Source organism: Equus caballus, chromosome X, assembly GCF_041296265.1.
Source record: "Equus caballus isolate H_3958 breed thoroughbred chromosome X, TB-T2T, whole genome shotgun sequence".
Classification (NCBI taxonomy): Eukaryota; Metazoa; Chordata; class Mammalia; order Perissodactyla; family Equidae; genus Equus; species Equus caballus.
Window position 1 is genome coordinate 78588841 of NC_091715.1, and position 25074 is coordinate 78613914.

Sequence of the window (25074 nt, forward strand, 5' to 3'; positions counted from 1 at the left end):
CTGCACAGCTAAGGAAATAATCAGCAGTGTGAAAAGACAACCTATGGAATGGGAGAAAACATTTTATACCGTATATCTGATGAAGTTAACATCCAAAATATATAAGGAACTCTTATAACTCAATATCAAGAAATCCCCCAAAAAACAAATAACCCAATTAAAAAATGGGCAAATCAGGCCCAGCCTGGTGGCATAGTGGTTAAGTTCACACACTCTGCTTCAGCAGCCTGGGGTTTGCAGGTTTGGATCCCAGGTGCAGACATGTGCACTGCTCATCAAGCCATGCTGTGGTGGTATCCCACATACAAAATACAGGAAGACTGACACAGATGTTAGCTCGGGGACAAGCTTCCTCAAGCAAAAAGAGGAAGATTGGCGTCAGATGTTATCTCGGGCCAATCTTCCTCACCAAAAAGAAAGGTCAAAGGATTTGAATAGACATTTTTCTAAAGAAGACATGCAAATGTCCAACCATTAAATGAAGAGATGCTTAATATCATCAATTGTCATGGAATTGCAAATCAAAACCATGATGAGATATCCCCTCACACTTGTTAGGATAGCTATTATCAAAAAATCAAAAGATAACAAGTGTTGGCAAAAATGTGAAGAAATTGGCATCCTTGTACACTGTTAATGAGAATGTAAAAAGTGTAGCCACTATGGAAAACAGTATGGAGGTTCCTCAAAAAATTAAAAACAGGGGGCTAGCCCTGTGGCCTAGGGGTTAAGTTTGGCATGTTCTGCTTCAGCAACCCAGGTTCATGGATTTGGATCCCAGGTGCAGACCTACACCACTCATCAGCCATGCTTTGGCAGTGACCCACATATAAAGTAGAGGAAGATTGGCACAGACATTAGCTCAGAGCTCATCTTCCTCAAGCAAAAAAAGGACAATGTTGTTCCATTGGCAACAGATGTTAGTTGCTCAGGGCTAATATTCCTCAGAAAAAAAAAAAAAAAGAAAATCAGAAATAGAATTATTGTATCATACAAAAGGAACCTAATTCTTTAAATACCGTTAATATACTGATTTGTAGGCAGAGAATGAATCTGAAAGCTTTTAAAAAGTTTGTTCAAGCTCAATAGCCTGGATACCTAATAAAAAGTCAGGAGTGTCAAATTTACAAATACTACTCCCCCTTAAAAGCTCTATTCTGAGGTAGAAGATCATGCCTAGGGTTAAATGCCTTACCACTAGGAGGTGTGGCCTTCAATCCCAACCACTAGGACCAGAAGCAGAAATAGAACAGTTTCAGCCCATAGTTCAGGGGCTAAACTCCAGTTAAAATCAATTATGTAGAGATAACAAACCCATAGAGTTGGGTGAAGAAAGCAAAACAGTATAACATTGCTTGAAAGGTTTAGGAGAAACAGAAGTTTGTTTCCTAAATTCTGTTCTAGATTGAACTAAAGGTGTTTTTTTTTTCCCTATCCTGGGCTGAAAGCTACAAGAACACAGACACCATATGCACTGTATTCACCGTTCATTTCCCCAGTACTTCATACATTGCTTAGCGTATAGTAGCCACTTCATAAATATTTATTGAATAAATGAATATTTCTCTGATGCTGACTACTTCATTACTTTATTTTTCATTATTTAGAGTTATTATTAAAAAGTCTTGGCTCTCAAAGATTCAGTGTCTTCAGCTAAATAATGATGTTCCAATGCGGCTCAGACCACAGCATTTCATCATGTGATTTGAAGCCAAATTTCTAGACATTTAAAAAATTGACAACTTGTATGCCCTTGGGGTATGGAGGGTTTTCAGGGTCCCAGAACTTGCTAAGTTATTAGGGTTATTTCCTGTTTTAGCGGTTCCTTCAGTGAGATTTAAAATGAATGTTATCTCAATACTGCAACGTATGTACATCTTATGAAGACGTTTTTGATTTGGATCCCAGCTTTCTGTAAACTAACTGTATTCCTTTAAGCCATATAAACACTGCACGTCTCACTGACAAAATGATGGAGTTGGGCTAGAATATTTTTATGTATCCTTTCAGCACAAACAATGTCTAAATCATTGAGGAAGTGAAATGTTGCAAGTACAAAAAAAGAACTTTAAATATTTTTGCTGAATATCAGTGATGATAATATTAATAATAGTAATAACTAACATTTACACAGCATTAACTATGTGCTAAATATTTCATATGAATTATCTTGGGGGTTCTTGTAATTTTTTAATTTAAATATTTATATTTTGATTTAAAATTACAGGGCTTTAAAAATAATATATGATTACTTTTCTGATTAACATGTTTATTTAAAAAAGCTTACAAGATAAAAAATACCACAAAGCAAAGAACTGGTAAATTTTGGGTGTATATTTTTCAAGTATGGATGTGTATATGTGTGTATGTGAATTTGTATTTGTATATAACAAATTTGAATTGTATTGAAATCCTATTTTATAATTTTTCACTTAACATAAAGTGGACTTTTCCCTACAATATGACTTTTAATGACTGAATATTATTAAATTGTCTAGCCTGCCATGATTTAATCAACCCCAATTGCTGGACAAGTTGGTTGTCTTCAATTTTGTGATATTATAATTATGCAATGAATACCTCTATGCATAAATTATTTGAATTGCTGGGTCAAAGGTTATGTACATTTTTAATATTGCCAAATTGCTCTTGAGAAAGATTTTATCAGTTTACAATATCACAAGCAGGCCTTCTATTTTACCTTTTCTGACTCTGAATATTATTATAAATTGCCAAGCCCATAAGGGAAAAATGACATTCAATTTTACCTTGCGTTTCTTAGATTGCTGTAATTTTTTAAAACAGTTCTTCTTTTGTGAATTGCTTATTTATGATCTTAGCTCATTTTTTGAAAATCAAGAGTTGGTCTTTATTTAATTGGCTTGTAAGCACCCTTCTGTATGGGCATTAATCCTTTACCTATAATATACATTGCAAATATTTTTTCCAGTCTATTATTTGCTTTTGTTTTTGTTGTTTTCAAATCCATTAATTGTTTCCCACTTTTTTGAATACCTAGAAATATCTTCATTGATATAGATCAGGTAATATATCATTCTTTTATATTTTATTTGATATTTTATAGTTTCAAAGTTTATATTTAGCTCTTAAATTTATTTAAAATTTGTTTTGGTGTATGATATGAGCTAGGAATTAAAATCACTTTTTCAAATAATTGTCATAAAATCATTTCTTGAATAATTTGTCCATCTTTTCTCAATACATAGGAAAGAAAGCACTCTTTATAAAACTACTGGACTGTTTAGAATTTTCTTTTGGTTTTGTAGTTTTCTTTTGGTTTTCCAATAACTCTGTGAAGTGGGTGTTACATTCCTATTTTACATAGGGCAAAACTGAGTTTCAGAGATATTAATTGGCTTGCTTAAGGCCATATAGCTAATAAGTGACATAGTTCAGGTTGGAAACCAAGTGGTTTGACTCAGATCCACATTATTTTTGCCTCATCGCTACCAGAAAGGATGAGACGTCTCAGACAAGTATTTGGAGGAGACCAAGTTTCAGGCCACTTATAGGTTGATGGTTATAGGTATGGTTTCCACATTTTAATTTGATAATTTAAATCATTAAAATTGCGGTTTTTTATTTTTAGTGGACTCAGTAAAGACTAACAAAACATACATCTCACGATCAATTTTAACATAGAGCTCTCAATTTTAAAGATATATTTTTGACCTCTGAAGTTTTTTTTTCCAATTTCACCTTTGTAGAAAAGTGATAAATACTTTTACCATATAGGTAATAAAATGACATGCCATCTACTGGCAAGCTTTCCAGTATCTCATGTACACATTTAAGTAGCCTCTGTTTTTGAGAAGATGATGCTAGAAAAATAGTATTGTTTGATTGTATGTTATGTAGTCCAATGCCACTTGAAATTGCTGTTAGTCATTTTGTAGTTTAGGATTTAGATATATGATGCAAAGTTTATAAGGAAATTGGGTTTTAAAACAAGATATTTTCATTCTGGGGAATAACACATTTTTTGCCTAAGATGGCTAGAGCTGGGGTGTGAGAATCACATAGCCCCTACTTTGCTGTAATGATTTTTCTGGGCTGGCTCACAGTAAGATTGATATCATCACAGAACTTATTGCAGTGGTCATTGCAGAGCAAATGTCTGCAGAAGAAAACTGAATTTCCAGGCCTCCCCTGTCCTCATAGCAGCATGATGCTTTTTCTTATGTTCTCACTTGCACATGAAGACAACATATCCAGACTTAACCTCCTATATAAAAGACACTGAGGTTTTTCTCAGTTACTGAGACCTTTCTTTACTAATTTCCCCCCTACCCCCTCAAAAGACAAAGAAGCATTTCATTACACTCACAACCATCAGCGTAATTCTGCCAACAATTTTATTTAACTTAAGCTCTCTCTAGGGGTTTGTATTTCAGCCCTGGACACTTTTGCAAATTCAGCTCAGAAGACTGACTCAGAAGATAGAGGGAAAAGTTACTTTTAAGTAAAAGAGAAATTTACATGCAATAACAGCTTGGAGTTAAGCAGTCAATTTTGTGGTTCAGGTGAGATCAATTAAAAGGCAGTTCAATGAACTGTCCTAGAAAGATCTCCCATGAAAGATTTACATATCCACTTTTTATTACACACGATATGCTTTTAACCTTTAATCTAATATCTAATTCAGTATTATGAAACATTGACTTACTTTAAAGCCTTCAGATTTCTTTTTCTCAAGTAAGAAATTGTCAGTCATCCTTGGTCCAAATATTACTCATGGATAACTGTTAAAGATCATGGCTATTGTTTCTTATGATTCATGCACCAAAAGGACTTTAATTATTATACAAATATATATTCTTACTATTTCTTCTTCCTCAAAGATGAACAGCATGGATCAATTCTAGAATTAGATAATTGTCTATAGCATTACAAATATTTTTCTTTGTAAATGATTGATATTTAGATGAAAAGTATAAAACCTGCAGTTACCTTAGAAATAGCATACTTAACTTTGGCAGCATAGAGACAATCATGTTATCAAATAAAACTATCTCTACCCTCCTTCAGAATCCTAAAAATATCCTAAAGAAAATGTCCATTGAGAGAAGTATCATGCTTTTTCAAAAAACTTCTTACTACCATTATTGTTGATAATAATTAATCGTAAGTGTTTCTTCTCTCACCCTGTGACTTCCTATTTTGATCTACAGAGCTATATTTCTAATGCCTTCTGAGTGTCTATTGATATCTTAAACTTAACACATCAAAAATGGAATTCACCTTCTTCACGTTTATATCTCTTGCTGTATCCGCAAAATCTATTAATGACATTGCCATCTTCACAGGAATCTAGGGCCACCATATACTCTTTACTTCACTTCCTCACATCGAAATAGTTGTAAAGTCCTTTTGATTTTGCCTTTGCAATCTTTCTTACATCTGTCCCTTTCCTTAAATGTGTGCTAACATTATCATAGTCTAGGCTCTCACAGTTTCTAACCTGGGCTATTACAATGGCCGCAATTGTTTTTCACACCATTAATTCTTTTCTATTTCAATACAGTGTTCACATTGCCTGCAGAAAAAAAAACTATCTAAAAATGTGGCTTCATTTTTACTATGCTGATACTCAAGGATTTTTATTGCCTACACCATAAAGCCCAAACTCCCACAGCAGTAGTGAAGGTCCTCCATAATCCGTTCCTAACCTGCCTTCTAGTTTCCACCGTCTATATTCTCTTCTGTGAACTCCCACATATCTTACACTCGAACTATATCACACCCTGCACCAAACTTAAATAATAGCACATTTTTTGTGAAATTTTACCCAAACCCTTCACCACAGAAGCTCTGCCTTATGTTTTGTTTCTTTCTTATTTATGCTCTCATAGCACTTTGTACCACTGATAACATGCTCTGTAGTTTAAGTTCCTTTTTGTCATCAATACGGCAAACTCAATCACAGTCTGCTTTCTGTCATAATCCTACTTGAAGCTTTTGATATTCGAGATAGTTGAAGGGACACATTAAAGATTCAGTCCTTTAGGATTTATAAGCTGTATCCTTATACTAAGAGCCCCAGAAAGCTACTTATCCAGACCAAAGTAGATAAATTCCTCAAAATCGTCTTTACAGAAATACATTTGAATATTTTATTCTGGGTCTTATATAAGAAAGTATTATGAGGAATGTTTTTGCATTCTTAACTATAGCACTTGTCACCATCTGCTTGGTATTGTGATAGTTTGTGTGTACACATTTCTTTTTCACCAGCTTGTAAAATGGTGGACAAGGACTATATCTTATGCATCTTATCACGTACCACATAGCTCTTCATATAGAAAGGTGTTTTATAACTGTGTCTTCTTGAATTACAAAAGAGAATATGTTTTTAGTTTATAAAATAATGTATTTAATAATGATTAACCTTAAATTATATAAGATATTATTTCTCACATATGCACATACTCACATCCAATGTTCAAGGAAGCCATCTACTCAACCAAGAAATGCACACAAGAAATACAGTGTTAATCCAAATTGGAGTGGTGGTTATATTGTTTGATGCTTTGGATTGCCCAGTCATCCATTCCCTTGCATTAACCAAGTTAATATAAAATGAAGGATTTGGAGCTCTCATCTATGGTTGCATCTTCTTATTTCCCTATAAAGTAACTCTATCCCTCCACAACTTAAAGTTTCAGGAGGAACTCATACTCTATTCCTCAAAAATAATTAATATTTCCTAAATTGAATCATTTGTTTCTTTATTCCATGACTGTTTTCTAAAATGTGTCAACATTTTTATTATCTGTTCTAGAATAATGTATGTTTTGGGGAGTTTTGGTTTGTTATTTTTATATTATAGAGAAGCTCATAACACAGACTATTGACGTATAACATGGGAAAGATGATGCGTATTCATAGTCTCGCAAGATAGATTTATACATAATATTACACTAGTTTCTGCCAAAGATTGAAACAGCCATACTCTAAGATTACCTCAATCTTGTCCACATGAATGCATACCCAGCCATACAATGGGAACTCCAATTTTCTAAAACTTATTTATCCTTAAGTTCCCCCCACTTACTGTTTCCATTAAAATATACTGGTGAAAAATAGTTAAAGTAGAAAATTCTTAAGAAACAAAAAGTGACAAGATGCTAGAAATTAAAAATAAATGAATTTGATTTTAATAAAACTCAACATTTGTCTTTAAAATGACACTTGGTAGTGCAATTTAATATTTTTAATGTGCATCCATTTTAACACAAATAGTTCTGTTATTGGAAGTTGGTTTATTTCATAATCAAAGAGTTACATAGTTGCAAGTGAGGTTTCCAAATTTGTAACTAATATCAAATTTCATAATATAATGTAATAGTGAAGCACTTAAATGGGGAATATGACTATTATTATATATAACACATAGTGCTACTATGAATTATAAATGCTTTATAACAGTCCTTATGTGAAGAAGCATTTTGTGTCAACTATGAGAAGAAATATTTTGGTTTAAATGTGTGAGGTATAAATCAATTTCTTTTTTCAAGTATGGAATTGTAAAGCAAAGATTAGTGGTGTAATGAAGATCTTAAAAATAATCTCTCTTTTTTTGCATTTGTATTCCTAGGCCTGATAAAATCACCTTTTCATTTGAAGCCTTAACTAATAGCCTTTCCTAACCTTTTGCAGCTCACACTGATTTTTCTCTTTCCTGGACTCCTACCACACTGAGAACCTGCAGTATAAAATATTGCACTTAATTGTTATAGTAGTTTTATAAGTCAGTTTTCTCAACTAAATTGTAGGTTCTCTAAATGCAGAAATCATATCTTACATTTTTCTTGCCTGACACAAAATTGGGTAATTGTTGATTAATAAATGTAGCCAGCCATTTTCTCCCTTTTGAATGTTTCTACTTCTCTCATTTAGGGCTGCTCAAGAAAGGTCAGCTTCTTATTAAAAAATTTACCTATGTGCTCAACAGTATCTTCTAATGTTAAAACAGAATTATTTAGCAGCTCTAGAACATCAAGATGCATTTCATATGCAGTCTGAATTTCACAATATGCTTTACTATATAGTCTCAAGAATTACTTTCTGTCTAGAAGTGGAGATGTTCTGTTCTGTATTGAAAATGCATTTAGCAACATGTATTGGACAGCTATGATGGATTAGGTATTGTTTAAGGAACAAAAATGGATGCAAAAGGCCTCTGACTATTACGGAAGAAAATTTATTCCCAGCTCTATGCTAGCTGTTTTACATAATATGACTGAATTCTTACACTCCCAGGAAGGTATAATCATCCCCATTTTACAGGTGAGTAAACAGCAGTTCAGAGAGGTTAAGTAAATTTCCCAAGGCCATAGCCTCCAAATGGCAGAAACAGAATCTGAACCTACATCTGTCTCTCTTCACATCCTGAGCTTACAGTCTTATAAGAGATATAGTCATATGAAGAAACGCCTCTAGTGTAAGGAGATAAGTGCTATAATAGAAATATATACCCAAATACTATGACAGCACAGGAAGGTGAGTGGAGCACAGAGAAGGGACTGACTAACACTACCTGGGAAGAAATGAGGCAAAATTCTCAAGAGTGTAGTAACTCATTTCTAAGCTCTCAGAATACCATGTTACCTTCACAGTTATTTTGTATGTTATGGGTACTTGTTCGATTGTCTCTGCTGATAAACTTAAAACTCTATGACTTCAGAGATTATTTCTAGGTTTGCTCACCACATATCTAACACAGTGCTTGGCACACAGTAGAAACCTAAGAAACACTTATTGAATGACTGGATGAATGAATGTTGTCAGATTTGAACTGAGTCGTGAATGGTTAGTAGAAGAGTATAAGGTGGAGAAGAAGAGAAATGGCCTTTCAAGAAGATACAGACTGGGCAAAAAGTTCTTGATTGACTGAATGAACTTTAGTAATTATTTTAAAATTGTAAATCTGTATCCCAATCAACTAATGAATATTCTCTGTTATCAAAATTTACTCCAGATGTGATAGAACGTACAAATTATATTCAGTGTTTTACCTTGCTATGAATAGCACTTTGGAGCAAAGATGTCACAATTGGTAGGTTTTTCAGGAATTCAGAAGGATGTTTTAAGTATATATTCCCAGACCAGAGTATTATACTTAAACCTGACATAATAGAGCTACTGGCAACTGTCATATGACATTAAAGAATACATTTAAAAGTGGCATCAGATTCATTTTACATTAGTTGAATCCTAAAAGAAATTTAGAGCTTCATGGGGCTGGCACCGTGGCGCAGTGGTTAAGTGCGCACATTCTGGTTCGGCGGCCTGGGGTTCACCAGTTTGGATCCCGGGTGTGGACATGGCACCACTTGGCAAGCCATGCTGTGGTAGGCATCCCACATATAAAATAGAAGAAGATGGGCACAGATGTTAGCTCAGGGCCAGTCTTCCTCAGCAAAAAGAGGAGGATTGGCAGCAGATGTTAGCTCAGGGCTAATCTTCCTCAAAAAAAAAAAAAGAAATTTAGAGCTTCAATGTATTGAAATAATTAAATGACAATAAAGATATTTCTAAAACCTTTACGACCTTGTTTTTAAAAATTCATTTCAACCTAAATTTTGGAAGAATGTCATTGGTCAAGAATCACATTTCATGTACACATGTTTTCTCTTGTACAACCTGGAGAAAATTTAAATAACAAGATGAGCAAGTTTCTTTTTCACTACTTGAAAAGGAAATGTCTAATTAGTGGGCTCATCCCAAAATCACCTTGGAATTTGAATGAGCATTCTTACTTCCACAAAATTCTGGCTCAACAATTATAGCTAGAATTGTGGATATGATAATTAAATCAACGTGGATTCATAATATCAATGTTAAAATTGATAAGATAGCTTTCAAAATGAATTTGAATAGGTTTGCATTATCAAAGTTGTAAAACATGCAACCTATCTGTATAAATTCAACATTTATGTGACTCAGCTAGGTGGTACAAAAGATATGGCTCTAATTTTTCTGTCCAGCAATATATTTTGAGGGCCCAAATTGTTCTCTTCTTAATTTGGATTTATATAATTATGATATCACTTTTAAAGCTTTATGTTGTAAGGAAGGAGTAATTAGAGCTCCCATCAAATAAATTTATATTAGAAGTACTTATGAGGTCTGCCTTTACTTTTGTTCTTTCAAAAGTATGTTAATCCCAGACTGAAGAGATTCAGCAAAAGAAGTAGATTTTTCACTCTATTATCTACAAAAACAAAGTCATTATTTACTTTGATAATATGGGACACATAGAATGAGTAAATTAAGTCTATAGTATTGGAAAGCTTCATACAACTAGGTATTGATGAGTTTTAAAAATATCTAATAGTTTCTTGTACATCATCTCACTAAAGTAATTTAGTGAAGATGATGAGAAATAGAATTTATTTAAATTAGCCTTTCAATTGCTATTAAGCAAACATTAGAAAAGCAAGTATATTCTCCCAAGAAAGTTTTACGTATGTATGAGTATAGGTAAGTATTTTGGGGGGGGGGAGGGTGAGGAAGACTGGCCCAGAGCCAACATCTGTTGCCAATCTTCCTCCATTTTATGTGGGATGCCACTACAGTGTGGCCTGTTGAGAAGTGCTAGGTCGGCCCCTGGGATCCGAACCTGTGAACCCCAGGCTGCCAAAGTGGAGCATGTGAACTTAATCACTATGTCACCAGGCCGGCCCCTAGCCATGCATTTTTTTAAATAAACTATTTTAAATGTCACATTATCTGGCTGGATGCTAAGAATATAAATGGGTATTTAATAGAAAATGTGATCAGCAAATTGAATATGTATTGTCCACATACTTCCACCCAATAAAAATATTTCCAAATAGGATATTGAATTTAAATTGCTTATTTGTTAATTTCTCATGAATTTTGCCATTACTCTCTCCCACATCCATACCATTAACATTGGATTCAGTTTAATAAACATTTATTGAGAGGCCACCACGTAACATGTGTATAATGGGGAGAGATTATACAAACATGAATCAAATATGGTCTCAGTTCTCAAGGAGATTACAACATACTGGGGCAAGACTTGCATACAATTAACTTAGATTCACATACGAATGAAAAACTGCACCCTAAATCAGATTTTGTGTAATTACCTGCTGCAGTTAAAATGTGACTTTTCATGACATGATTTTTAAGTATTTTCTAAAGCTTGCCTGGGTGTTGAGGGGAAGGAGAAGAAAGAACAGAGGATGCTACTGACAATCCTTGCTACTGAAACCTTCACTGTCTCGGCTCACGGTTACGGAGGACCTGGATAACAAACACATACATGAAACTTGAAAACTGTGAAGCAATATATCAAAAAGTGAAAAATAATGTGATATTGAATGCATAAATCTTGAAGATTAATACTGTGCAAAGGTATACAAATATTTTGAAAAGTCATAAGATTTATATTGTTTTTTAAAGCAGCTGAGCAAAATAGCATGGTAATTCTGAAATCTGAATTTGTATTTACAACATTATTTAATGCTGATGGAAAAATAAGTCCTATTTGTCACCTACCCAACACAAGTCTTACCTGTTCCAAAAAGCCTTCTCTGATTTCAAGCTACAGTGATCACTCCCTCCAACGAGCTGCTGCAGGCCTCATTGTGTGCACTGCTCATTTAATGCTTAATGATGCCTTCTGTATAGTTATTTTGTATTTTAACTTTTCACTAGTGTCTGTCTCTGTATAGACTGTAATATTGTCTATGGCAAGAGTTTATATATATATATATATATATATATATATATACACACACACTTCTCTGAAAGTATTGCTCCCAGTGCAGTGTCAATCAGATTTTGAATAGATGTGCAATAAATATTTATTCCAGGGCTGATGCTCTCCTAAACCATTTATTAAGGACCCATATCAACAGATAATTAATGTGCCTGTGATCTTTGGAAGACTTGTGGCAGCCATTGGTCTACTCAGACCCTTTGACTATGGACAAAATGTGAAATGGATAGTTCAGGCTCCCTAAGTATAAAAATCAGTGTAAGTAACATCTCTGTAAACTTAAGGGGACTTTCAATAAAGCCAGAATAACCTGACTTAGTAGTGAAATTCAGAGAACACAAGGAGGGGTCAGAGGGAAACCAATGCCTTTGAAACATTGATGACAGGAAACTAGAGGGGTTTAGCACAATCAGCCCTAACCTCTGGCTTAGTTGGTGAACATATGAATTACCGGGAAAGCTTAATGTGATAGATATGTTTTCAGTTTTCATTACTAATGAGTATGAAAATGGGTACATCACTCACATAGCAGGCTGTGTGGATGTTGAAAACAAATTTGTGGGGTCCTGTGTCTTGAAATTAAGAATATCTAGTTTTCTCATTTTGTTTTAATAAGGTCCATACAACAATTTGGTTTTAGGGTACTGTATTTTTGGGATTTTGCATACTTAGAAGAAGATAGAAAAAGGCCTACAACATAGACATCTTTAACTGCTGCACTACAGTTTTGTCTGCTCAGTTTTATCTGTTCCAAATGCAGCACTTTTTAAATAAGTGGTTATGTAAAGTGTACTGACTCAGAATTCCCCAAAGGTAGAGTCATAAAAATGATTTATCTGAGACATTATTTTCCTTTTCAAAGTTTTAACTCTTCTCCACAGGGTTAGGGCACTAATGGATTGTATCATGATGGACTTTGTTAATAAGTGAGGTAAACATTATAGCCATCTTTAAAGAGAAAACATTTCTCATTTCCCCTCGGTATCACAAGAAATGGTTCTCTCTAGGCATCATGAAAAAAAAATTTTGGAAACAGTCCTAAAGTGATAAAATAAATCAGAGGTAATATTGCTGTCATCCTGTACCCTGAGATAAAAATGCAATCAATTACTGAGAAAAAATTTGCCACTATGAAAGGATATTTCAACATAATCAATGAAATATCTTTAGTCTTTAGCCAGAACTTTCATATTAACTAGTTTCTCTGAATCTGAAGAATTTCCAAATGATCATACCTTTTCATTGCCCACCGTTCTTTAACCAATATAAGAGAAAGCAAGAAGTCATAAATCCTGTTGGTGCTTTGGAAGAGGCTGAAGCTATTAACTATGGTGCCAACTGTAAAACCACTTGAAAATTAGAGTAAAGTAGTTGCAGTCAAGCAGGAAAATAATTAATGAGTCTAAATCTGTCAAAAATTTTAAATAGATATAGATCCTACTACAGTCAAATGCGTTTTCTAAATATCTTAAAAATCCCCAAACTCATCCATTTAATTTTTACTTTTAATGCCATGTATGTAGTGGCAAAACTAACCATAATTAGAAAAGTAAAGTAGACACTAAAATATTTGTGTGATGAATAAGAAGTAAGAAAAAGAAGTGTGGTTATATTTGAAAGCCATGGAGTTATAGGAGCTGCTTTAGCACATATCTAAATAGGCACAGAATTGATGTCTCTGCTTTCTCTTTTGTCAAAAAAAACAAGATAATCTCGTAATTACTTAAAAGCCCTCAACATAAATTCCTGCCCTAACATAGCAGTATCAGCATCCATTTTCTTGTACATTTTCAAAGATGTTGGAATCTCATGGGAGTTTAACGAGACTGGTGATTTGCTGTGATCTGAGCGAAGTCCCTCATCATAGCTTTTACAACAGCAGGTCCTTCCTATAATTCATCCCCGAGCCTTAGGAAAGCCAATTAGTATATTGTCATTTCTACATCTATCCCACCTGAGGTTAGGCAGCTATGCCACAAGACACAGCTGTGATATAGAAATCTGGAGAAAACTCTACATTTCTGGAACAATACTTGCTGATTTCTAGGCTTTCCACTACTCTAAACTCATCAGAGAAAGGTATCATCTTTTAGCCTAAATATTTTAGAATTGCATTCTTCGTATGATTACAAATCTCACATAACTCCTCATTCTCTGGGATTGATACCTGGGCAGAAACCTAGCTTAGCTGCTTGTTGGACTTTAAAGATTTTTTTTATATTTGACACAGTGGCCCTGACAATCCCTCTAACTGAGATTCTGAATAGATAATAATAACTGTGGTATCTTCATTGTCTTCTCAGAAAAATGCTAGTTTCTTAGCCTTCTAATCTGGTATCAGATTTCTCTCATTGGAACAGGAAGTAATAGAAGCAGCTAGAACTTAGATAGCAAATTTCCCTGGTTCATACACTCATTCTTTCATTGATCAGTCAATAATTGGCTATTGAGTATCTATTATATGACAGGCACTGGGTGCTAAAAATATAGTAGTATACACAACAAACAACATTCCTCCCCTTATGGAGGTTACATTCAAGTAGAGGCAGAAACAAGTCAGCACGTAAACACATAAAATAATTTTGATATATGATTAAGAACTCTAATGGGAACTGTAAAACAGAGAAAAATGATAGATACTGACTTAGGGTTACAGGAGACTACTTAGAGAGGATAGGCAGGGAAAACCTCTCTGAGACGGTTTCATTTGAGCTAAGACATGAAAGACAAGATGCCAGTCATATGAAAATCTGGGAGCAGATAATTTCATGGAGTAGTAATAGCAAAGTTGATATGTTCAAAGCATAGAGAAAAAGCCCGGTTTGAATAAAGCATAGTGAGCAAAAGGAAGAGTGATAAGTAATTAGGTCATAAATGTAGGCAGGGGTCAGATCTTCTAGGCCATGGTAAGGGATAAGGATGGTATTTTAAGTGTAATGGAAAGTCATTGGAGGGTTTTAAGTTGGGCAATGACTTGATACAATTTACGCTTTAAGGTGACTATAGCTCTGTATAAAGAGGAAGGGGAAGAGCAACAATAGAATCAGAAAAATCAGATAGGAGATAATTCCTGTAGTCCTGGTGACAGTTGATGTTGGATTTGACTATTTATTGGTAGTGGAGACACATAGAGGAGGACATAGGATATATTTTGAAGGTATAGCTGATAGGACTTGCTAATGGACTAAATATGGGGAGGGGATAGCTAGCAGTGAGGAAAAGAGAGGAATCAGGAATGTCTAGATTTTTGTTTGAAGAACCAGGTGAGTAGAGGTACCATTTATTGACATGGGGAAGACTGAGGAAGGGGCAGGCTGGAGGGGTGGAAATCAAGAGTTCCATTTTGGCCATGTTAAGTTTGGATATCTATTCTAAATCAAGTGGAGATATAAATTGGACAGTTGGATATATGAGTTTGAAGACAAGAGGAGAGGTAGAGACTGGATATATTAACATGTTGGTCATTAGAGTACAAATGATATTTAAAGCCATGCCACTGTATGTGATCACCTAGAAAGGGTATAGGTGGAAGACATTTATCAAGTCTAGTTTCTTCTAACACTTCGTTTGTTACTGCCTTACTTTTCACAAGATTTCCAAACTCCTGGTTTCTGGCTCACCCTCTTCAGGATTTCATTGCCTGACACCTTGACACCAAACTTGCTTCCCCCTAATTTCCCCACTGAACTCAGACTACTGCTATGAGTCCTGACTCAGACAGCTCTACCTGCTGGAGCACTAAGTTGTGGGTTAACTCAGATGCTTTCTACAAACAATGGTTTCCCTGCTCCCAAACACCTTCTTTGCATTTAGAACCGACTGCATAAGCTCTACAGCAGGATTTTCAATGGACACAGTGAAAAAGGTAACATGAAATTAAAACGCATGTTCTAACTCAAAGGTATTTCAGGAAAGTGGAGGTAACCTTCTTCTCTCTTCAATTAATGTCATAGGGAGTGCTCAGCTGTCCTCTTTAGCCACCAGGGAAATGGTGGTCTTTTTTGTCAGACTCATTTTAAATGCAGCTTTTCTTGTACTCTAGGGGCCTGGCCCGGCTACAAAATCTGCCTCTCTGACTACTTCTGGGAAAAAGTAAGCTCAAAAGTTCTGAGGACAGGAGAAGGCCTAATATGCTGAGGAAGGGGGAAAAGGCCACTCTTCTTAACACAGCAGGCAGAATAATATTGCCTCAGAGTTTTTAAACTAACTATTCCCTCCACAAGGAAAGTTCTTTCCTCAGATTTTCACAAGTGTTCAGTCAAATTCACCTCTTTGGTGAGGCATTTTATGACTAACCTATTTAAAATTACAATTTTCCAGCTCTAGCACTCTTTGTCCTCCTTTCTTGCGTGATTTTTATCCAAAGCACTAACATATTATGTTATATTTGTTTATTTTGTTTATGTTGTTTATTATTGTCTTCTCCTGCTGTTAAGAATGTACACATCATAAGGGCATAGATTTTTTATGTCTTTTTACTCTACTGCCATATTCCCAGTAGACATTTACTAAATGTTTATTGAACGAAAACATGAATAAATGAAACACAAGGCTATGGCAACAGGTGGCCATGCTTTCCACTAAGTCTCTTGATTGCTGGCCTTGCTTTAGAACAATAGCATTATTTTAATTATCAGGGCTTGGTAATTACTGGGAACTCTAGAACAAATAAAAGTCATCCCAATGCTTCATCCTTTATGAATACTTTGTGATTTGGTTCATATAATAGGAATTAAATGTTAAGACAGACATAAACTTCCAATGTGCGCTGTGTAAGTAGGCTGCCATTCACACTACCATCCATCAATTTTCCATATTACTGAGGCTATACTACATCCACAAAAGTACAAAATTGCCATATAACAATGCTTTTTCTCTTTTCATTCCAAATGACACATTTTATCAGGCAACTTAGAGACGGTCATTTCAAGTCCATTAGCTGAGATATATGATATCAAGGGAAAAAAGAATTCCAAGTGCAAAAAATGTTTTGTCAATAAAGGTTGTCAGGTTGTTACATACATTTTACTGTCATGTGTGAGAGGAAGATAGGTATGTAAAAACCACTGGGTCCTACTCCCACTCTACTTCTGTCCTATCAAATAGAATGGTAAGTCACTGAATTAGTTGACCCATTTGGTAAAATTAAGCTAGGAGCATTATATGTGCATCTATGAATGAAAATTTGGAAGCAGCCATAGTAGAAATTATTGGAATCTATACTGACAGGTGTTCCACAGAAAGTTATTTTCTTCTCAAATAGACAAATACATGACAGTGAACTGAAAGTATTCTTTAGAAATAATTTTCATTAAACTGTAAAGTGTTGGAGCTGGAAAGAATCACGGAACTTGTCCCCTGGGTAAGAAAGACTCTTCGCCAAGGTCACATAGCTCTTTAATAATAGATCAAGGGATAGGTTTCAAATCTCTGGACTCTGTGCCAGTGTTCTTACTACTACACTATGTAGCTTTTCCTCTAAGAAATAAAGTAAGAAATTACTTTTTATGACAAGCTTGCAGGAGTCTATTCTTGCAAACACTAGAAAATTTAATTTCTTAGTTATAGACAACAAATGCATGATGTTCAATTCATATTAACAATAATTGTTCAACAGATGGCATTTTGCCTCATAGATTATATAACGTACCCTAGTAGCCAAAACACATGCCAAAGGTATAGTGGGTTGTAATCTAAGTTGTCAATTTTGCATTGAGGCACGGTAGGTACTTTTTTTTTTTTTAAAGATTGGCACCTGAGCTAACAACTGTTTCCAATCCTTTTTTTTACCCCTGCTTTTATCTCCCAAAATACCCCCCCAGCACATAGTTGTGTATTTTTAATTGTGGGTCCTTCTAGTTGTGGCATGTGGGACTCTGCCTCAACGTGGCCTGATGAGCAGTGCCATGTCCACGCCCAGGATCCGAACCAGCGAAACCATGGGCCGCTGACGTAGAGTGCGCAAACTTAACCACTCGGCCATGGGGCCAGCCCCTAGGCATGGTAGGTACTTTTAAAAAGGAAACATGATGCATGAATGTAAATGTAATGTTCTTTGTGCTTTTGAATTAGTGCACAAAGTAGAGAGAAGGGAAGTAAAAATCAGGAATAAATGAGCATGAATTGTAGACTAAGTCTATAGTTGCAGAATTCTCATTATGAGGCTAAGGCAAGAGACCTAATCTCAAATGACAAGAAATAACAAGTATTGGAGAGGATGTGGAGAAAAGGGAACCCTCATACACTGCTGGTGGGAATGCAAACTGATGCAGCCACTATGAAAAACAGCATGGAGATTTCTCAAAAAATTGAAAATAGAAATACCATATGATCCAGCCATCCCACTACTGGGTATTTATCCAAAGAACATGAAATCAATAATTCAAAAAGATATGCATCTCTATGTTCATCGCAACATTATTCACAATAGCCAAGACATGGAAGCAACCCAAGTGCCCATCAATGGATGAATGGATTAAGAAGACGTGTGTATATATACATATACACACAATGCAATACTACTCAGCCATAAAGGAAGACAAAATTATGCCATTTGCAAAAACATGAATGGACTTTGAGGGTATTATGCTAAGCAAAATAAGTCAGACAGAGAAAGACAAACACCCTATGATTTCACTCATATGTGGAAGAGAAAAAAGCACATAGACAAGAACAGATTAGTGGTTACCAGAGGAGAAGGGAGTGGGGGAAGGGCAAAAGGGGTAAAGGGGCACACATGAATGGTGACAGATAAAAATTGAACTGTTGGTGGTGAACACAATGCAGTCTACACAGAAACTGAAATATAGTGAGGTACACCTGCAATTTACACAATATTGTAAGCCAACATGACCTCAATAAAATATTTTTTTAAAGGCGGAAAAAAAGTTGCTGGAGACATTCTCACCTGGAAGCATTGCAGTGGTATGTGGTAATCACTTTTATCAGATGATTGGTGACCTTAATCTTTAGGATTCCATAGCCTGAGCTAGGCATAGTGCCCCAATCTATTCTAGCACTCTAGCACCCCAGAAATCTCCACTGCAAGGATCCACTTTCACTTCAAACAATATGTCTAGAATTCAAGTTTTCATTCCCTTATATCTTACCTCTAAATTAGTATCTATTCCCAAGTTATCTGTTTTTATGAATGACATTTACTAGTCACCCAAACATGAACACTTGGAGATGGTTTTGACACTACCTTATTTCTTACCTGCCATAGTCCTTTCTGCAGCATGTACAATGACCAAGTCCTATCTATTCCTCCTTCAAAATGTACCTGAAATTCCTTCTTTCTTTCCTTTAAGGCTCTTAATATCCTAGGCCATGGCCTTAAATCAGTTCATGACTGGATTCTGGCAAGTTTCTGACTGGTCTCCTTATTACTTGTCTCTTTCCTCTATCTACCCCACACACTGCTATCAGATTTATCTTCCCTACTTTCATCATGTCACTATGCCTTACACATAGTTGGCTCTCAAGAAATAATTATTGAATAAATAAGTATTTATTCAAACCTGATTAAAAACCTACATTTATTGCCCTCCTCATTGCCAGGAGAATTTTAAAGCACTCCAAAGTGTGGCCCCTTCCTATTTCTCCCCAAGAAGATGCTTCTGCTCTAGTCATATTGGTTTTCTTGTTAAACACATAATGTCAACTCCCACAACTCTTTTCTCTTATTTTGTAGTACGTTCTTTTGCCATCATGACTATTCAAGTTCTACATGTTCTTCAATACTCAATTCAGGTCTTAAGTCCTCCTCGAAGGCTTTCCCAATTACTAAAGCTCATATGGGGCTCCAATGGCTCTGAATTCCTAAAATCAGAATAACATGCTATCTCGTATCAATATTTCATGTATGTAAACTGTTTTATGTTTATAAACTTTGTCTGCCCAACCACAATTGATGTCTTGTGGGCAGGGACCTTGGACGGTTTTCTTATCTTCCGTGAGTCTCAGTTTACTCATCAGTAAAATGAAGTTAATTGTACTTATATCACAGAGTTGTTATGATAATCCCTAGCAGAGCGTCTAGCACATAATAGGTGCTCACAAATGCTAGTTCAATTTTTTGTGTGTCGCTCATAGAGCCTAGCATAGGGCCTTGCACATAGTAGGTACTCAGAAAGTTCTGACTGAACTGAACACAAACAACATAGAACAACAAACCATTTCCTTATTGTTGTTAGTTGTGGTTTTGGTGGTGGTAGAAGGGTGTATTTGTGGGCAAGTTTGCTAGAAGGGAGAAGGAGAAATAGGTAGGGAAGCAAGAAGAAACTGAGGATATACCTCTGAAATGTTACAATGCCCAGTTGGCCTCAATTCATTCAAGGTGGTGTTGGGAGAGGAATAAGAAAACAGGAAGAGGGAAGTTGTCATGTGGAACAATAAGAATTCATTGTGTTGAACTCTCTGTTGTTTAGGTATGAAAAAGATCGTCGAGTATTCTTTATTAAACCATGACACAAGAACACATGTCCTAACCTGTTGGACACATAAAATCTGTTTATAACAGCAGTCCACGAAGTAGCACACAATATCCTTACACTTGCAAAAAGCCAAGGGCTAAGAGAAAGAGGTTATCTCAAGTGAAACAAAGTGAGAAAATCTGGATTGGAATTCCTCAAGTGTTAATGGACACTTCAGTCCCAGACTCACACACACATCATGGGAATTGCCAAGCTCTTCCTTGATGTTAAGTGTAGAAATTTCTTGGCAGTTGCCTATGTGCTTAGGCTTGGAGGATGAATATTTGTAAATATCTCAAAAGGCCATAATTATGCCATTCCAGTTCATTTCATACAGCTATTAGCATAGCACAATATAGATATTCAATAGTAAGAGTAATCATCACTATCATCGTAGTTTATATTTACAGAGTTCTTCATAATTTACAAAGCACTTTCACATTTATTCAGATTCGTTTGAGCACTTAATGCGATTATGGGCACCTATTACATCACAGGTATTTTTGCATACATTTTCTGTGCTCCTTACAACATTTCGTAAATTAGCAGAATGGACTTATTCATATTTTGCAGATGAGGAAACTTAGGACAGAAAAACTATGATTTTTCAAGATCACACGGATAGTTTCTCCTGAGCTATAACTAAAATGTTTTATTTATAACCCCTCACCAGTCCCCATTCTCCACTTTACAATACAAACTTCAGTTAAATTCCTAATGAATCCCTTTTTATGAATTCCTTACACTTGAAATTTAACCTGTCAAAAAGGAAATTCAGTTCATTCCCCAGATACCACTGTGGCTTTACCACCATTGATATCATCATTCACCTATTCTTCCAGAATGAAAATTATTCTTTTATCCCTCTCTTTCCCTGTTTTTGTCTACCAAATCTAATATAAATCCTGATGAGTCTTCTTCCATATATTTATCAAATTTACCATTTTCCTCTCTGGAACTCAAGTTTTTTCATCTGTAAAATGAGGGAGGTCAAACTTAGGTTCTTTGAATTCCCAATTAGCTCTAACAGTCCAGGTTTCAATAAAATATATGGAAATGTTAATAGTTCCTATTTCTGGTGGTATAATTACTCCTATTGTTCCATAATTCAACAAACTAATATAGCAAGGTTAATGTGGGTTAGGATACAAACCAGGTTTTCACTAATTTCTTAAGAAGTATGGGAGGGAAGTGGAGGGTGTTAAGCAGAGGTTAGGCTTTGCTTTTATATATCTTTGTACTCTATTTGTTCATTTTTTCCCACAAGCATGAATTACTGTTGTAATTTGAAAAAAGTCATAAAATAAAAAAAACTAAATATAAAAGCAATTTATCCATTCCTTCAAGAAATATTTATCAAACACTTATTACCTGCAAAGCCCTGTAGGATACACTGACAAACAAGACAAATATGGTTCTTTCTCTCATGGACCTTAAAATAGTGATAGATTATCTGAAGAAGTGTTATAGGGACATCTGATGTACTCAAGATGTGTTTCTCAAAGTGTGGTCTGGAGATTTCTTGCATCAGAACCACCCAGGCACTTGAAGAACTCAGCTTCTCAGGTCCCATTACAAACTTCTTGAATCAAAAAATCTGAGGGTTGGGCCTGGGACTCTCAAGTTTTAACAAGCAGCACAGATAATTCTTCTGCACACTGTGGTTTGAGAACTTCTGTTCTAGGGTGTAAGCTAGTCTTACCTTTTGTTCTTTTTGCATATCTATATTTTCTACAGTTTCTTCAGTGAATATGTAATACTTAGGGGAAAAAATATCAAAATTACTTAAGAAAATCCAATCAATTATGAGTTAGAATACCAGTTAGAAATGAGTGTAGTAATCAGAGTGTGGTGGATTTTAAGGTGAAGAATCAAAAGGTAGATTTTGAAGAAGGATGTGATACCATTGGATTAGTCAAGAAAATATCCCACAAAAGCAGCACAGACTCAGTTAAGATAAACATGGAGACAGGAGTAAACAAAATATGATCAGGGGATTAATAAAGCAAATCTGGCCATAGCAGAATTATGTTAGGGAGGAATGTGACAAGGTTAACAGGCATAGGGTAACACATAAATGAAAGGTCTTGTTTATCAAGCTGAGGTGTTTTGATTTGATTCAAGTTAATCAACAAATTTCCTTGGCCAGGGATAGATGGAGTAATGCAAATCAAGATTTGGGAAGATTTGTTTGGTAGAATTCTGCAGGCTGGAGAGAAAAGGAGAAAGATTGGAATAAAAGATATTAGTAAGAAGGCTAGTGAAGTAATACAGATGTAATTTGATGAAGTTTTGAACTACAGTGATGGCTGTGGAACATGTATTGAATGAGAGGTTAGGAATAGTGAAGGAAAATTTTTTAAAACTTGAAGCTTCTAAAAAAACTCTATTCTCCATCTTTTCTTATTTTCTCTTAATAGACATGGTGTTTTACTCTTTGATTAGAGGACGGTGCTTTCTGTACTAGGGTATTTGGCTCTTTCAGACATACAATGACCTGATTTTCCACGTTTAAGGATTGGTCCCTTTTGAGCATTTGATCTATATATTGTAAATTGTTTAGTAATAAGGAATTTGTTTTATCTAAATGCCAAACAAAGGTAAAAAGAGCCTTTACCCACTTTACCTGTTTTTGAGTTATGAGACTTTAAGAACAGAGCTCTTAGGGAGCATTATCTCATAGGTTCAGAGTGCAGTAATCTGATGAGAGAAAAATTTTCTTGGATTTAGATAACTGCTTGATGTTAGAGCTAGAGAGGACCGTGATGATTATCTAGTTTAACTATCTTACTTTACCAATAAGGAATTTGAAGCCCAGAGAAGTTAAGCAAATAGATCTGCATTAGCCAATAAGACAGAGTCAGAGTGTGAAGTAGAACCCAGAGCTCTGACTCAGTCTTAGTCCCTTTTTGCTACACTATGTAGCCTCCTGATATCACTGCGTAATTTTGCCTCTGGCCAACTATTTGGATTATCTCTCTCTCTGCCCTTGGAAAAAACCCTCATCTGTTAACCTGGTATATGCCCTCTCATAAGCATAGTCAAGTAGTATCATATTTGCTAATGTTAATCAAAATGTACTACTCTTCCTGTGAGAAACTTAGACATAAAATTTAACGCCCTCTGGCTCCATATTCCCAGTTTTAACCAGGAACTAATATACTTGCCCTCTCAGTTAGATAGCACTCTCCAAGTCACTGGAATTTCAGGAATTTATCTTTAAAAGAAGTGGGAAAAGATGATGGATTTTTATAGTTTTGTGCGTGTAATATCACACTAGAACCACTTGGTTGTCAAACTTTTCCCCATATTTGATGGCCAGGGATAAACGTGTGAGAACAAAGACCATAAGTAGAACTTGAAACATTGTGAACCTAACTAAATTTACTCAGAGAACAAAAATGGAAACAGTTATTGTAGTACAGCTCACATGTTGCCAGAAACAGTGCCAAAATAAGAAGCAATGCAGAGGAAGGGGTGGATATTCCCTTCCTCCCATGGGTCATATGTGTCAAATTATAATTATAATCTCTGGCAGGGAGAGGGTTTCTCTAGCAAATCAAAAAAAAAAGGACTCCGAGGTTTAACAAAGACAGTGAAAGGCACTTTATAGATTTATCCCTTGCCAAATCTAAGTCCAAGTTATTAACTGGAGTATTAACCTTTCAGCATCAGGCATCTCGCTCCAAGACCCAGGCCAACCGCCTGGTTCTCTTTCCTACATACACCCTCACAATGGCTGATCATCCCATGGCCAAGTAAGTATGAGTCTATCTATATATGCAATAGCTACTTTCTTGGGGGAAAAAGGAGTAGTTCCACCTCTGTCTCTGTCTCTTTCTTTCTCTCTCTCTCTCTCTCTCATACACACACACACAGCAAAACCTCCAAACCAAACAAGACCCACATCTTGTGTTTGGCAAATTGAAGCAATTACTACATACACTTTACTTTGCCTTGACCTGACACAGCTCTCTTTACTAGTGTCAGAAAATGATTAAAAGATAGAAATACATCTAGAAGAGGAAAAGAAAGTATTTTGGGTACTAGAAAACTCCACCTGAAATCATAAATATGAAACCAATTTGTAAATGGATACTCTGCAAGATGTAGCTCCTTCTTAATTCCACATTTGCCCTCCCTCCTTTCCACTTTCACTTTGTAATCATTTTCCCTCCTAGACTGACCTTAAATCGTGAAGTCCCAGCCATTCCACTCTCCTCTACTTCAGAGAAGCTCTTCTAAACTGTACTGAACTGATTGCTTAAATAGCAGCTTTAGCCCAACCCATTAAAATATTTTGGACAAATTGATTCTGCCCTTGTGGACCCACCCATCTAGAGGTTGTTAGTCTCGGGACAAAGAATTCTGTATTAGATACCTTGTAGAAATAAACTCAACTATTTTGTATCAAATACTTTCAACCGACTAAGCAATGTACTGACATTCTGTGCTTGTTGTGTGGAAGGAGTGAATATGGCAGGGGGGTTGCTCAAGGTCAAAATAAACAAGTTCCCTCTAACCTCATAATACTTCCTATCTGTTCAGAGGAAGACACATTAAAGCTCACTAGAATTTAAAACAACTTTATACAAGGAACAGGAAAGCAGGTGGTAGGAAAATGTCACTTTAGCTATACTTTAGACCGAATAAAAGGTAATATCAGTTACAACTATTTAGCTACTTCATTTCAGGTCAAAATAGACAGGACTCTGCATAATAGTTTCATCTGAATTTCATTAACTAATGTCTTCAAACATTCTCTGGAAATTTTGATTCCTGTTTTCTGATACTAAAGGCTCATCTCAATATTGCAATATATCA

At 35.4% G+C, this 25074-nt stretch overlaps 1 protein-coding gene across 1 annotated transcript in view; it reads right to left on the reverse strand.

The window, feature by feature from the left end:
- HDX (highly divergent homeobox) overlaps positions 1-24500 on the reverse strand; it is a 194756-nt gene extending 170256 nt beyond the window's left edge. Inside the window, exon 1 of the mRNA XM_023633281.2 lies at positions 24438-24500. Coding sequence (XP_023489049.1) covers positions 24438-24461 — 24 coding nt within the window. The 5' untranslated portion in view covers positions 24462-24500. The remainder of the gene's footprint in view (positions 1-24437) is intronic.
- Positions 24501-25074: the final 574 nt, after the last annotated feature.